Raw genomic sequence first — 15,549 nt, 5'->3', positions numbered from 1 at the left:
CCCCATTGGTCGCACTGCAAGCACACCAATGGACTGACGCACAAAAACGAATCAATCAAAGAAACGCGATATAGTATCGTCTTTGTCAATCACGCTAACATTTTCGAATAAGTAGGAGGAGCGCAGGCAGATGATTAGACCGGGCCTTTAAAACCTACGTCTGCGGTAAAAATTTACGTTTTTAATGTAAAAATGATAGCGCGCGTGTCGATTCTAACTTCATCAAGCGATGAATCACTCCCAAACATTCGTGGCGTTTACTCTACCATGGATAGCATTATACTCCTTCCTTAATATTTTTACTCAAAGGTACATTGAGATGAACTAAGTGATTTTACAGGATGGAGCGTTAAAGAAATTAGAATGTAACATAGAACAAGAAGAAAGGAAGTGGAGGAATCAGCTTGCCGAAAAAGAAGCAGAATTGGAAGAGTTGAAGCATAGACACGTCTGTCAGGTAAGAAAAAAAAACTTTTATAAAGGAATCAATCACATTTATACTATCTTTATCTATTTGTGAGATTAAAACTACATTTTGGGCCAAAAATATTAGATTATAATGTGATTAGGTTATGCCTTATTTTCTAGGAATCATTTCACTGTCACAGGACTTTTTAATAAAAATATAGACGTTATAGGGCGTGTATCTACCAGGGAATGTTATATTTTTTGGCTTAAAAGTAAAATCTCTATTTCCATACAAGAAAAAATACAATTTTTTACTGAATTTTAATTCGCAGCCACGTGAAAGCCGTAGTTTATCTAGTCCAGACGTAAACGGCATTACATTTGCCTACACATGTATTGAACGTTCTCTTCCGCAAATTATAGAAGAGGTACTGTCAAAAAAATATATTTTTAGCTTTTTGCTCGTCTCTAAATTGTAAACTTTGCTTTGTTGCGTTCAAGTGTAGTTTTTGAAGAACTGTAACGAAAGTATATTTTTCTGTTATTTTTATGTCTCCTGTCAAAATTATGTACTCTCTCGCTGGTCAAACCATAATTTTATTAAAAAGAAGCATAAAAAGAAATTCCATCTTATGTGTCAGTGTTCGGAAAACAGCGTAGGACTTTCGAAAGCCTCCTGTCAATGTCAACGATGTCAAATGTCAATTAAAGTAGCCATATAGATGACTCATTTCTTATGGATGTTTATTTTTTCATATAATATTGCCAATTCTATTAATTTTAAAGAGGATCTATTTAAATTTTGCTTTTTATATATTCATATTTTTGTGGATTAAAGACTAACCGGTAGTATGTTCCCTGTCTTGTGTATACTGAGTTATTTTCTGTATAATTAAGGTATAAAAGTCCTTGTGATCTCTATACCGGGTGCGTCTCAAAAGTGGCTCACCCCTATAACTTTTTTATTTTTTCAGATAAACGAGATTTGGCATGTTAGTATATGACATAAATTAGGATTGATTGGTGTATTCAATTGTTTTTGGTTACTTCCTGTTCACCGGAAATGAATACAACTTTTGATTTTAAATGTCACCCTCGGTATTTTTTTACTTTATTCGATAGAAAATGACATTCTGAATAGAATGACATATCATATGTCAACTTTTGACATTCTCACTTAATAAAAAATTGTATTTTAAAATTCAATCTAGAGTGCCATGGCTATGTTAAAAACACTAATTCTTCATCAAGGAGCCTTGGAAAAATAGATTTGATCGTCTAATGTTTTTAGTGTCTTGTCCTGGCCAGTTAGAAAATGCTTAAATCGTATTTTTAAGCATATCTCAATTTTTTTTCAAATGGAACGAGGGTGGCTCATTAGCATATTTGGAAAAAGCATTTTTTACGAATAATTTGATACCACACACTTGGTATATCAAGTCAAATTTTCGTTACGAACCGCAAGTTATAATTTCAAATAAACCATATGCGAAAATGTCAAAAGTTGATATATGATATGTCATTCTATTCAGAGTGACATTCTCTATCGAATAAAGTAAAAAAATATCGGGGGTGCCATTTAAAAATCAAAAGTTGTAGTCATTTCCGGTGAAACCGGAAGTGACCAAAAACAATTGAATACGTCAATCAATCCTAATTTATGTCATATACAAACATACCAAATCTCGTTTTTTTAACTAAAAAAATAAAAAAGTTATAGGGGTGAGCCACTTTTGAGATGCACCCGGTATTATGTACTTCATATATTGTAGTATTATGAAATTGTCCCCTAGATGTCTCTATCGTTTTCGTCACTAGTTGTAAATATATGTCATAAAATAATGGTGGATATATTAAAAAGTAACATACAAAATAATATAGAATCAACAATAGTAAATTAAGATGTTGATTATACAGCTTCTTGGTCTATTTTTTATGTTTAATTTTTTTATTTCAGCTACAAAATAGAGTTACCTCCTTAGAGAAACAGTTAGAACAAGAGCGGATAGAAAACCAGAGACTTTTAGAAGAACGTCAACAGATCAGCAACAAGCATGAAGTTAAGACGATCCACGCGGATTCTACAGCGACTATAGAAAAATTGTCAGAAGTATGTTTTTTCATATTTTATTTATTAAAACGATTTTTATTTACTGATCTATTTATTTGTTTCAGGAAGTAGATCGTTTGAAAGAACAATTAAGAGTAGAACAGACTAAAAACGGTGATACCAACGTTTACCAAAACGTAAGTATATTTTAAGTAAGCTTTTTCAGAAAACTGGGCTACCCTGTATATAATGAGCTTTCTATTATCTGTGATTTTTTTATTGTGTTAATTTTAGGGAAAATCTAGTTAATATCAACTGCAATCTTCAAGAACATGCCTGAAGAATTGAAGTATAGGTACTAAATAATTTTTTTTTCTAATAAATTATATTTATTGTTACTCCAATAAGATTTATCTTTTTTACTACAACCATTCCTCCGATATTTTGTGCAATAAGTTTTATTAACCCTTTATATGGAACAGTATTCTTCTACTTCTCTTTTTATCTGTCTCTTTATTGTTTCTTTATAACAGAGTAATAACTAATTATTTTACATTGATTTAATTAATAATTAATTTTTAAAAAACTCATAATAGGAATGCTTGTCGCGATTTATATTATTTTTTATAGCTTTAAGTTCTATTGTAATAAATAAAATATATTTAGCTTGGTAAGGTTTGAAGTTTTATTTTTCCTAGGAGTTGTTTATAAAAAAAAAAACAGTACATTTTTTCTTAAAATTATATATTTAAGAATATATTCTTACAAATTAAGCAACTGGATCGTCTCCCTTTGTCGTCCTGGTGTAAATAAGCTGTGCTCTGTGTTGGACAACTTGTTTGATCAGGCCTAAAAAACATATCACCACAACTTAGAATATACTCGATAACTTCTAGGTTAATTTGTAAGATATAGGACAAATCAGACTCATTAAATCAGTTTTTACTTTCATAGAAAATAAAGATTATAATTATTCATCAAAATAACTTTATAAATCTCAGCTCGTTAATTTTTAGGAATCAAAATTACCTTTCTGTTGTAATTCGATCAGGGCTCTTCTAGCAAGGGAGCCCCTTACTTTCAAACGTTCAGAAACAACTGAGGGAGTGATCAGTTTATACGATGGTACTTCCTTGTATAACTTATCATATGTGGCCTTGTCAAATAATACCTGGTTGTTTAACTTATCACGTACTTTGCCTTTGGACCACTTCTACAAATAAATTCACAATTTCTTATTAAAAATTCAATTATTAGTGAAACGAATGAATTACCTTCTTCTTGGCCTTTCCTCCTCCGGATCCTTCCTTCTTTTTCTGAGTTTTTTGGGGCTGTTTGGCCCCAGCCTTTGAATCCTTCTTTGGAGGCTGAAAACATGTCAGTAAACTTGTAGGTTTCAATAAGCATTAACAAGCAATATAAAAGAAACGATCAGACTCATTAAATCAGTTTTTACAACCACGAAATATGTCTTGTAAAGAGTTTTATCATCACACGCGGATTGAATTAACCTCTTTTGTGTATTTAATTAAATAACAGGTATTAAGATAACAAATTCTTCTAGACAGAAAATCGCCAAAATTAGAAACGAATATTATTTATTAGAATTTGAAAAGACAAAGGGTTTATTTAATAAAATTAAAACTAATTTACGAAAAACATTGACGTACTCACCATGTTGACTTTTTCTGAAAGAGAAAGGAAACGGAACCAGATTTACCAATCGTAAATTCTGTCAAACTTTCTTTGATCTATGCACAAATTTTTTGGTAATTTTTGCAGTTAACTATTGTACACTCTGAAAATACCAATTTCACCAACCGTAAATTCTATTAAACTTTTTAATCTGTGCATAATATTTTTGGTAACTTTTGCATTTAACTATTGTACACACTGAAAATCCATCACTGTCAAAAATTGACAACATGGCAAAATTCACTAGCAGCCGGTCTCGGCTGATTTCAAAATAAAATATATATTTTTTAATCATTTTAAGATATTTTGCAAGTGCTGCTAGGATTATAACTAAAGTACTTAAATTATAACTCATTATTTCATTAATTCTCTGTACAGTATTACCACATTTCGAATTTATTCGAAGGAAACTATATAAACACACCCAGAAAAATTTGCTCACGTCCAGATTAACAATGTTTTAAGGAAAACTCCAGCGTTTTGACTCACCATCAAACAATATGTTACCTCTGTCGCACAAAGACAATTACCATAGGGGTTTCGGGTCCAGGATAAAAGAAAAAGTCAACGGCTATGCTAGATTAATATTCTCTGATCGAAACTCTAGGAATCTATTTTTGTTTTTAATGCTAAACTTCTCGTTCGCTTTTGTGGAACTAATATATGGTGTCTGGAGTAACAGCTTAGGTAGGAACATTATTCATTTAATTAATATTCAGTTAATCTTATGACCATTTGTTTTAGGTTTGATTTCGGATTCATTTCATATGTTTTTTGACTGTACGGGCCTTATTGCTGGACTTTTTGCTTCAGTAATTACAAAATGGAAAGCAAACGATAAGTATTCCTATGGTTATGTCAGAGCAGAAATTCTGGCTGGTTTTGTAAATGGGTTGTTTTTACTTTTTATATCCTTTTTCTTAATGTCAGAGGCAGTAGAAAGGGCCATAGAACCACCAGAAGTAAATAATAATTCAGCATGCTTATAGAGAATACAAACTATTTAATTTTTAGGTGAAACATGAGCGATTATTTGTGATATCTGTACTAGGTCTCTTAGTAAACCTTGTCGGAATATATGCTTTCCAACATGGTCACGGACATGGGCATTCTCACGGAGGCGGTTCTCATGGTCACAATCACTCACATGGAGGCTCTTCACATGGTCATTCACACAATAACCATTCACATGACTTCACAATGGACATAGATACTTCAGGGGGTAACTCTCAAATTATGAAAGGAGTGTTTTTGCATATTTTAGCAGATACTTTAGGTAAATTAAGTTGTTCTTAATACAATTAAATAATTTAAATGTTAAATTATGTTTCTAGGGAGTGTAGGTGTAATAATTTCAGCAGTTTTGATGCAAATGTTCGGCTGGATGATAGCCGATCCTATTTGTTCGATGTTTATCGCGTTGCTGATCGCTCTTAGTGTTCTAGCCCTTATAAAAGACTCCTTAGCTATATTAATGCAAAGACAGCCCCACGCTTTGGACAATGTTTTGCCCCAGTGCTACCAAAAGGTAATAAGTTTGGCAGGGGTGTATTCGGTGCAGGAGCCCCACTTTTGGACATTGTGCAGTGACGTTTATGTGGGTGCTATAAAATTAGAAGTGTCGAAAAACGTGGATCCAAAGTACGTGGTGCAACACACCCAAATGATTTTCGCTTCTGTGGGAGTCAAGCAACTCTACGTACAGTTGGACTATACGCCCATGTGATGGTAGTTTTTGAAGTAGATAGTGATTTCAAAAGATCGCACTGACAAAAGTTTAAAAGAATCGTGTATTAAACTATAAAACTAAAAATAAAATAGACTTGTTATAGAAATACTTAAGTTCAAGGGGTGAACTTATTATTTTTCTTTATTTAAACTTTTTTGTTACAGATTCCTAAATAATTTTATAGTAAATGCCTTTTTAGACATTCATTCCAATAAAGACAATTATTTTTTTCTTCAATTATATTTTTGTTATACTTTTTTGTCACTGTATAAAATACAGATAGTCTGTCCGACGCGTCAGGTAAGATTTTGACAGACGCAACCGTCACTGTCATGTGCTCTCTCGTCAGACAGACTATAGTGAATTTTAAAAATGTTAGAAATCAATTTATTGAGAAAAGTACAATTTTATCTGCTTAGAAATTATTTTTTAATGATTTTTTATAATTTATCATGCTCTACATGTATATTGTTTTATAAAATAATCTTTATTAAGTTTTTAACACATCTAGAGTGAGTATTTATATGCCTTCCATGTTTGAATAAGTCAATATTTTGATTTACCAATTGCAAATATGATTAAAATAAAATATTGTGTTATATTTTTATATTCGTTTCATTTATAGAATCATCTGTAAAACATGTAGCTATAAAAACTAATCCTAGAACATAATTTCAATTAAAAAATTAGTGATGTATAACTGGTTGCCTATATGTATATTTTAATGATTTTCTGCATATATCCTAATCAACTAGTGCTTATATTTTTTTTATGAATATCTTCTAAAATTATAATTATATATGGCGGAGAATGCGCTAAGTTAGTTTGTCATATATAAAAAAAATATTTTTAGCCAACCTACATCCAGACAAAACTATATTTTTAACACCGAGGAAAGGGATTATAAATAAACCACACTTGTAATAAGGTGAAGTATATTTCTATTAAAATAAACCTACAGATTAACAAAAAAAAAATCAGTTTGCAGCTTTCAAAAAACAAAAAAAGACCAAAATAAACACATCATCACAAATATATGGAAATTCAATCTTAAAACGTTATGTTAAGATCTCTGATAAGTTACAATTATGTCCCTCTTGTTTCAAAAAAGTCCGCTATTATACACAGGGCGTTTATTTTTCTTCCATCGATCGATTAATAAATAACGAATAGAAAAAAAATACTAGACATTTTCATTAGGCTATAGATATAAGTTTTTAATTGTTTTGTTACATTTTATATTACAAATTTTTACGAATTTTCTTTTTGTTGTGTTTTTTATTTATTTCAATTATTTTGGATATGAACTTGCAAAGAAATATAACTATACATGTAGACGGATACTTTACTAATATAACACGTAGCGCACTGTCGTCGACTACCGTACAAAAAAAAGAATTAAAAGATGAGTTTTCGCCACTTAAACCTAAAAAAAATAAAAGAAAAATATTAAGAATAGTAGTCACAGTTAAGTAATGATCATTTTAAAAAAATAAGGTGTTAAAAAAATCAGTTTGTTAAACTACTGCGTCTAGAGCTTTGAATAAAAAGGCTTAAGGAAAGAGCAGAGATATACAGGGTGATTCACGGCCATGACACTGATAAGATTTTTTAAAAAAATTGGACTATTGCTGTAGCTGCTCTATCTGTCTAAATTATTCTCAGCTTTACAGTGTTAGCGCTTCATACTAAAAGTGGTAGCATTTTTGTCATTTTAAATGGAACACCCGGTATATTATTACATTTTTCGAAACTACTTTCATATTTCATAATTTGTTTATTATACCCTTGTTTATATATTCTTAAAGTTGGTCAACCTCTCGACAAAATGTGCTGCCTCTAGTGAACAAATCGTAAAGCTTTAAAAGAATGAAGCATGTGATTAGGGGCGGAGTCAAAAATATCGATTATTTGCGGTATTTCCCTCAGAGTAATGTAATAATATAGCTCGGATTTTTGCGAACTATAATAGGGCTCAGCTGATTAAGAAATTTGAACAAAACTATTATTTCATTGTTGATTTTCGATTATTTTTGCTGTTATTTTAAGGATTCTAAACCGTATTTAACAAAGAAATAACAATTTTCAATATGTTGGTACATTAATGTTAATTACTGGTAATTATTAATATTTAAAAAAAGTTACATACACTTACTTTAATTCGATTTGATCCAGGGCTATAAAATTTTATTTCATTCTTCGATCATTTTATTCTAAATTGAGGTTTTACGAATTTAAGATAATTTTTTTTTTTGAAAACAAAACATTTATACAATTTTTTTCTTAATTAAAAATAAAACTTGGCACTTGTTTCAATAATATTATTTGACATTTAAATAAATATTATGTACTTAATACACCATTTAAATCTTTATTACACGAAATAAACCTTTCTTAGCGTAAAACATGGTTAGAGTCAAGTTTGCTTTAACTTTGTACCATATGAAAAAAAACGGCGTCCAGTTGGCAGGGAAATGACGATCGACGACATTTCCCACATAAATTTACATATAAAATGACAGCGATCTTCATTTCATAGCCATCGCTGACGCCGTTTATTTTCGATCAAGAATTATAAAAACTGAAAATATCATTATGTTTTAACTCACAAAGCCCGTTAAACCATAAAACTTTCTAGTATATTGTTTTATTAGGAGTAAAAATGACACTTTTCGTGGCGAGACTGTAGGTTTGACATACTTTAAACATACAGCCGAAGCACAAAAGTCATTTTTACTCTGAATAGAACATGCTATTTTTTTCAAACGCCACAAATAATGTTTTAAACAATTTCAAACGTTCCAAATAATATGAAAATATTTAAAACTCATACCTTGTAAGTAATTATCATGATACAAAAAAAACAAGGTATGATCTTGCGCAGGTTGGTCACCACGTCACAGGCGATAAACGGCAATATTGGTCGGCAAGCTCCACGCGCCAATTTCAAATTTTCAAACAGATGACACATAATAAATGTGTATAATGTGTCATAACTTTTCAAATGTCCAGCTCGATGATTTTACATAACTTTAGGGGTTATTTAATTCTTTCCTATTTTAGGTCTTTTTTTATTAGTGGCAATTGAACAATACGGATATTTTGTTGTATGGCATATGACGTCACAGGCGATATGCGCAAACTGAACGAAATTGGAGACGCTATCGACCATACCTTGTTTTCAAGTTTTCTTTGTACCATGAGTAATTATATATCGAGAAACTATGGTTACGGCTCGTTGAATTTGAGACTTATGTCATTTTAATAATATATTTTCATACTTTTATGCTTAGGCGTAAAGTGCTTTACTTTTATATTATTTTTGTCAATCACGTCGCAAAAATTAATACTTTTGTGACGTTTGAAAAAAAATAATATTTTGAAACTAACTGGTATATTTTTCTGCCACAACAAAGTTATTATACAGTGATAAATGATAAGATCATATTGAAATACGCTACTGGGTAAAAAAAATTGGCTAAAAATAAAAATAAAATCTCGGCAAAAATTGAGTGAAATAATGGAACAACTTTTCGCTAGTAAGTGACTATATAATATACATACGTGTAGTAAACCGATCATTTATGAAATTCACTTAAATTAACTAAATTATATATTTTTCTTGCATTTTAACTTTTATTTATTACTTGTCAAAGATTAGATGTCAAAGAATTTAGATACGTTAATTTGACTTACCTGCTTCAGTAGCGTATCGGATGTTTGTGGTAATAAATACTTATTATAACTTATCTATTTTTATTAGAATTATATATTTTTATAACAATTTTAATAACTACCAACATTTATTCACAACGTAAAATAAAACAACAAATTATTGAGTCTACCCCACGTCTACCCTACATCATAGTTTTACATTTTTTAAATAAAATTAGAACGACACTGATAAACCGGAATTTAAATTGGCCATATTTGAGGCCCATCGCGATGTACTTAAGATTTTTGATATGCTCCTTCCTTAGTCTTCTTATTCAAAGCATGATACAAAGAACACAAGGTATGATATTGCGCAGGTTGGTCACTACGTCTCAGGTGATAAACGGCACCACTGGTCGGCAAGCTCCGCGCGCCAATTTCAAATTGTCAAACAGATGACACAATAAATGTGAAAATAATTTTTCAAATGTCAAACTCGCCGATTTGACAAAACTTTTGGGGTTATGGCAATTGAACAATATGGATATTTTTTGTATGACGTATGACGTCACAGGTGGTATGCGCAAACTTAACGAAATTGGAGCCGCAATCGATCATACCTTGTTTTCTTTGTACCATGATCTAGGCATACTACATCCTTAGTCTTTTTGTTCAACGATTTTAAATGACACTTAAGTAAACTCTACTTTTGTAAAACACTAGTAATAGGGGATACTTATTTAGCCACTTACCACGAATGAAAAATTAAAATAAAAATCCCTTTCAGCAGCATCCCGACTTGGTCGACTCGACCGGACGGCTCTGGTCGAACTTGACTTTGCCGCCCTGATCCGCCGCTGAGCTGGGCGGACCCACTCTGTTCTTGATCTCGGCCGCCATGGTCATGAAGGCCTGTTCCACGTTGGTCGCATTCTTGGCCGAGGTTTCCAGGAAGGGGATGCCCAGCTGGTCGGCGTATTCCTTGAAGAGGCGAAAAAATTACGGTGCTTTTCTTACAGTCCATTATAACTAGCGTTGCGATGTTTTAAACATTTTAAACACCCTGTACACTATGCCAGTAACGGCTCGTGATCCGTGGGACTGGGTAGGCGACAAAATTTTACTTTAGTCATTTACTCTATGAAGTAAAACGAAGAGCTGCTCGGTATCTTAAATTATACAACAAATTTAGACATTTTTGCCAAAATTTCATTTAGTCAGGTTTGTAGACTTTAGTGTCAATGTCGATATCATTGATGACGTGCATCCATAGATAAATGCAACAAGTTTAGATTGGAAAGCCCGTAAAAATTTTGGGTCGCGACCGTTATACGCGATCTGGCGCTGCTATAGCGGTCGCTAAGAACAACGGCAAACAAAAACAGAAATTATTTTCTCATGTCAAAGTCAGAATATTCAAAACTAATACATAATAATCTTTCAAAAAATCTAAACCGCTCTCATTAAAGAAATTCCGAAAAGTGTTTATAGCGTCCATTTTCAAAGTAATTATTGCTATCTTGTGAGTTTAATTCAAGTTTTATTTACTCCAACCGGTAATAATTATGAAAAAGTGGCATTAAAAACTTAAAAAGCTGTGCTGTGAACTGTGAACTGCAAAATCATCGTGGATCGTGGCATAACGTCGGTTTCCAATGTTTCATAGGTATTTCATACATGCGACCTTATATATAAAATAAAGTTTCTTGTATGCAACACACTGTATTTTATTTATAAAATTAAACGAAAATAATAATAAATTTGAATAAACAATATTTGGCGATATAATTCCGGAAAAAGCCGAACCGCTCCGAAATTTTCAAAAGTTTTGGGTCGCGACCGTTGCAAGAATAGCGCCAAATAGTGTTTACATTGTCCTTATGGGCACTTTCCAATCTAAACTTGTTTCATTTATCTATGCGTGCATCGGAAAATGTTTTGCGATTACAATAGACGGATTACTACACATCAGTATAAATAAATAAATAAAAGAGTAGAACAGAGAACTTACTTTAGCTGTTTGGAAATCGACCACCTTCTTCGTGGTCAGATCACTCTTGTTGCCGACCAGCAGCTTGTTAACGTTGTCGCAAGCGTAACGTTCGATTTCCTCGAGCCACTGTTTGACGTTGTTGAACGTGTCCTGATCTGTGCAGTCGTACACGACGATTATACCGTGGGCCCCCCTGTAGTAACTCGAGGTGATCGTTCTGAACCGTTCCTGACCCGCTGTGTCCCACTAAAATCCCAAAAAAAGGATTAGTATTTTAGGGTGTATTCCGTTGCTTACCTTGGTTATGGTTTTATGTTCGGTTTCTATCGGTTTCCCGAAAGTTTTCTTATTACGGAACACGATTCCTGAAAAATTCGGTTATAACTGTCACCAAACTAACCAGCGCGAGAAGGCTGGTTTTTCTGGTTTTGTTTGTCAATCAATGTCATTTATGTGACAGAAATCAAGCAAATATTGGAAGTTCGAGTGAAATTCTCATTTAATTTCTAAAATTTGTAATAATATTTTGTATTTACATCCAAAAGCAGTGGAGGTAGGCAGTAAAAGTAAATAAATTTCATTAACTAAATAGGATTACTTTTTAGGATCATTTAAACTTATCATGCCAGCCATTGTTTCTTAAAATCAGGAACATTTAAAGGAAACATGAAAAATAAGACAACAAGTAATCGTGATTGTTTTGTAAGCTATAAAAATATAAATACTGATTAGATTTGTTTATTTATTATTGATCTGTTTTAATATTGGACCTGCAAATCTTCACTTCAGCTGTCTAACGAGTTTAACAGTTTATTAATAAAGTACTTTTCAATATTAAACTCCACTGAAAAGAAGAAGCAAACGTAAAAGCAGAGAATAGGTACATTAAAAATGCATAAAAGATAAATTTTACAATAGAGGTATTGAAATTTAGAAAACGTCAACATTTGACGTTTCCAATATTTTACCAAACTTTTCCGTATCCAACCGATGTTTTTCAGGAACCGTTCTTTACCGTAGTTTACCGGTCTGGTTCGCCTGGTTTTGCAACGGAATACACCCTAATTGTAGGTTTAACATATACAGGGTCGCTGTTATGTATGGGAACGTCCAAAGCAGACTTACAAAACATACAGTGAGTTCCAATATTCTGTGGACATAGACCAACTAGGTATTTTTTTAAACAAAATAAGTTAATTGCCCATAATTTACCTTTATATAAAAGTGCTTCGTTTGTTAAAGGGTATCAATCAAAAATAAACATTAATTAATTTTAAGTTTTTTATGAAGCTTATTGTCAAATATTATTTGTGAAACTAACATAAAATCCCATATTTTCGCTAACTAGATTATTAGAGCATAATAGATTTTAAGCGTCTTCATAGCTTGATGCGACAAAAAACATTCTTTTTCTTCATTCTATTCTTTAAATTTTATATAGGAGTGGGGGTAGTTTTTACCCTTCCCGTACTTTTTCTCGATTTTTGCGAAAGTCAAGTGTTAAAGCACGTAGCAAAACATAGACACCCAAAATCTCATTCAAATCGGAATAACGGTTCTTAAATTATCTGAAAAAATGTGTTTATTTTTGTAAATTTGTTTATTTTTATAAACTTGATGCTCTTTAGCGGATTAGCGGACAAACGACGCACTTTTGTACAGAGGTAAATTGTGCCCTATGAACTTAATTTTGTTCCAAAAATACGTAGTACTTCTATGTCCACGGAATATTGGGACACTCTGTATATAAAACATTTAATAAGAAAAAATAAAAATCTCCAGAATTTTGGTTACCACGCGGCAACACTGCCGTCACCTAGCATCGTCAAAAGCTATGACGTGTATCGAATATTATTTAGCGTAAAAATATAATTAATTAATTTTCATACTTACAATTTGCAACTTAATAGTCTTTCCATCTAAGTCAATAGTCCTGATTTTCTACGAAAAAACACAAAAAATTAACAATCAACACTATTCAACAAAATAAAAATAAAATACTATGATTTTCAGAGACTTTTGTTCTAGCAATCTTTATGAAAAACAATCCTGAAGTTTTTATATTTGTTCTATAAATATAGCTACATTTTTGTAAAAGATTTTTAAAATTGATATGTTTATCCCCAAACCTAAAATAAAGGCCAAATATTTATTTAACAAACTACATTTTTTAGGTATACACATAAGTCATAAATATTTAAATTTCTATCTAGGGTTTTCTAAAGAAAAAAAAGAGATACCTATTATTTTTTCCATTCATCTAAGATAATATTTATGTCAAGATATGAATACTTCTGTAATCAAGAAACATCTCAAAGACAACTGAATTGAATTACAGTAAATTTAGGTGTTTTAAAACAAAAAAAATAAACAATTCTTTTCTTAAGATTGAGATAAAAGTATTTTTTAAAGATATTTAAAATAACTATACTATGTACTTACAAAATCTACTCCTATTGTACTAATATAGCTTTCAGTGTAAGTATCGTCCTAAAAAATGACAAAAATATAAATAATAATTTATTAAAATACAAAATTATGAATGTTCTTACCGCAAATCGTAATAAGAGACATGATTTGCCCACGCCAGAATCGCCAATAAGTAAAAGTTTAAATAAATAATCGCTGAAAATAAAAAACCAATTAATTACAGCATTTTTGGTAAAATAGTTTTACTAGCTAGTCAAACAAAGCAAGATTTTTAGAAAAAAAACATTAGTAGGAACCCAACAGCTACTTAACTATAAACAGAGCAACTAAAATACTAATTACTACATTAAATTACATTTTTAAAAATAAAAATGATTACTTTCAGAGCAAAATAGAAAAAATCTTCAAAGGAATAACAACAGTTAATGATTTTTTTGTTTCTAATTAAAAAGTTACTCTAATACAAGTAGATAGATAATAAAACATGCCCTACTTAACTTGAACAATAAAAAGAAACTTCTAAAAGGTACATTGGTAGTTAATTTAATATAAATAATTCAAATAAAAAGCAATAAAGCTCAATGTAATGTTTAAGCAAAGGTAATTAAGTGAATACACAGCTAAGAATAAGCATTATTTTCTACTAATCTAAAAAATATACCTACTCCTCTTTAACCTTGTGAAATATTAATAAACATGAGATCTGCCAAACAAAAATTGGTAAAATATCATAAGTCATTAATGATATTAGTAAACCTTGAAATGGTCTAGAAATTGTTTATTTTTGTAGAAAAAATCTTGATTGTTTTATAAAAATATCGTGCATTTCGATATTGTATTGAGTCATGATATTTATTATCAAACAAATAGGATTTAAAACCAGGAACAGATGACAGAACTGGGCGATTGTCATCGATGCTGACTCCCATTCAAAACAAAGACGTGGACAATAAACTTAAAACTAATAAAAACAAAGTACGAATACTTTAATAATAAAGGATTTTAGACTGGTAAATAAAAAAAATGACAGACAAGAAAAATCTCCATAGTACAATGACGTGCTTATTGTAATTCACCCTTCACGGTAGCCTAGCCAGTGGGTGGAACCATTATCATAAAACTTATTTTTCACTCCCAAATCGCTAATATTTCTTTATCGAAAACTATGAAAAATGGGACAGACGTAACGGGATTTGTATTTAAAGAAAAACTGCATACAAACTGCGCAATTTGGTAGAGAAAAAAACGATTTGACAAAAGTTGATTGTTCCTTTGGACCAAAAGATAAATAAAATCGATACTCACTATTCGGGATTCATGGTGTGTTGTGTTGATTCACTTCTAATTTGATTTCGAAAGGTGGTTTGTTCGTTATTGCACGATTTTCCACGGTAAATTGCAGTAAAAACGTAAAAATATCGAGTAAAAAGTACACAAATTTAGGACGTCTACCATACAAAATGGTACTTCAACAATGACTGACGTAATGAAATGCCAATGTGGCAGCGCAGCCAACTGACATATGACACTCGAGCGGGATGTTTGAATATTTTTAAGATTCACTAGTTGATTCATTCTTTTCGTTAGTAT

The 15,549-nt window shown here is 31.2% G+C and overlaps 4 protein-coding genes across 11 annotated transcripts in view; 2 read left to right on the top strand and 2 right to left on the bottom strand.

Annotated features, from left to right (window-relative positions):
• Positions 1-3,132, top strand: part of LOC115888088 (daple-like protein) — a 28,759-nt gene extending 25,627 nt beyond the window's left edge. For 5 of the 7 annotated variants that reach the window (XM_030907664.1, XM_030907661.1, XM_030907666.1 and 2 more), the window contains 5 exons: positions 341-457; positions 741-836; positions 2,366-2,518; positions 2,584-2,655; positions 2,753-3,132. In XM_030907664.1, coding sequence (XP_030763524.1) covers positions 341-457; positions 741-836; positions 2,366-2,518; positions 2,584-2,655; positions 2,753-2,767 — 453 coding nt within the window. In that variant the 3' untranslated portion in view covers positions 2,768-3,132. The remainder of the gene's footprint in view (positions 1-340; positions 458-740; positions 837-2,365; positions 2,519-2,583; positions 2,656-2,752) is intronic. The other 2 variants (XM_030907667.1, XM_030907663.1) reach the window with 1 other exon arrangement.
• Positions 3,133-3,185: 53 nt separating this feature from the next.
• LOC115888089 (40S ribosomal protein S25) lies at positions 3,186-4,216 on the bottom strand. Its single transcript, XM_030907668.1, has 4 exons — positions 4,133-4,216; positions 3,733-3,825; positions 3,488-3,671; positions 3,186-3,307 (listed from the first exon to the last, which is right to left on the bottom strand). Exons 1-4 carry the CDS (start codon positions 4,133-4,135, stop codon positions 3,228-3,230), a joined length of 360 nt encoding a protein of 119 aa, XP_030763528.1. The 5' UTR covers positions 4,136-4,216; the 3' UTR covers positions 3,186-3,227.
• A 159-nt stretch (positions 4,217-4,375) lies between these two features.
• LOC115888030 (zinc transporter 7-like) lies at positions 4,376-5,982 on the top strand. The gene is made up of 4 exons (XM_030907598.1): positions 4,376-4,840; positions 4,898-5,115; positions 5,168-5,429; positions 5,488-5,982. The coding sequence occupies exons 1-4, from the start codon at positions 4,654-4,656 to the stop codon at positions 5,877-5,879; spliced, it is 1,059 nt and encodes a 352-aa protein (XP_030763458.1). The 5' UTR covers positions 4,376-4,653; the 3' UTR covers positions 5,880-5,982.
• A 1,172-nt stretch (positions 5,983-7,154) lies between these two features.
• Positions 7,155-15,472, bottom strand: LOC115887932 (ras-related protein Rab-1A). 2 transcript variants are annotated; one of them, XM_030907467.1, is made up of 7 exons: positions 15,265-15,472; positions 14,082-14,154; positions 13,972-14,019; positions 13,423-13,470; positions 11,548-11,775; positions 10,289-10,517; positions 7,155-7,308 (listed from the first exon to the last, which is right to left on the bottom strand). In XM_030907467.1, exons 1-6 carry the CDS (start codon positions 15,276-15,278, stop codon positions 10,320-10,322), a joined length of 609 nt encoding a protein of 202 aa, XP_030763327.1. In that variant the 5' UTR covers positions 15,279-15,472; the 3' UTR covers positions 7,155-7,308; positions 10,289-10,319. The 2 variants fall into 2 exon arrangements, with proteins under 2 accessions (XP_030763327.1, XP_030763326.1); XM_030907466.1 differs by lacking the exon at positions 15,265-15,472 and adding an exon at positions 14,625-14,713.
• Between the last annotated feature and the right edge of the window lie 77 nt (positions 15,473-15,549).

This window comes from Sitophilus oryzae, unplaced genomic scaffold (genome assembly GCF_002938485.1).
Source record: "Sitophilus oryzae breed Bouriz unplaced genomic scaffold, Soryzae_2.0 scaffold_682_pilon_pilon, whole genome shotgun sequence".
In the NCBI taxonomy this organism is placed as follows: domain Eukaryota; kingdom Metazoa; phylum Arthropoda; class Insecta; order Coleoptera; family Curculionidae; genus Sitophilus; species Sitophilus oryzae.
Note: the sequence above shows the minus strand (reverse complement) of the source record. Positions and strands in the feature narration are given on the sequence as shown.

Excerpts from the sequence above, each read along its gene's own strand:
- LOC115888089 (XM_030907668.1), bottom strand. Across the intron at positions 3,672-3,732 it reads GAGGAAAGGCCAAGAAGAAG|AAGTGGTCCAAAGGCAAAGT; the intron begins GTAATTCATTCG and ends ATTTATTTGTAG. Across the intron at positions 3,308-3,487 it reads GATCGAATTACAACAGAAAG|GCCTGATCAAACAAGTTGTC; the intron begins GTAATTTTGATT and ends TATGTTTTTTAG.
- LOC115888030 (XM_030907598.1), top strand. The coding sequence starts at position 4,654 with ATGTTACCTCTGTCGCACAAAGACAATTACCATAGGGGTTTCGGGTCC. Across the intron at positions 4,841-4,897 it reads TGTCTGGAGTAACAGCTTAG|GTTTGATTTCGGATTCATTT; the intron begins GTAGGAACATTA and ends CATTTGTTTTAG. Across the intron at positions 5,116-5,167 it reads GGGCCATAGAACCACCAGAA|GTGAAACATGAGCGATTATT; the intron begins GTAAATAATAAT and ends TTTAATTTTTAG.
- LOC115887932 (XM_030907466.1), bottom strand. The coding sequence starts at position 14,698 with ATGACTTATGATATTTTACCAATTTTTGTTTGGCAGATCTCATGTTTA. Across the intron at positions 14,020-14,081 it reads GTCTCTTATTACGATTTGCG|GACGATACTTACACTGAAAG; the intron begins GTAAGAACATTC and ends GTCATTTTTTAG. Across the intron at positions 10,518-11,547 it reads TCGATTTCCAAACAGCTAAA|GAATACGCCGACCAGCTGGG; the intron begins GTAAGTTCTCTG and ends CGCCTCTTCAAG.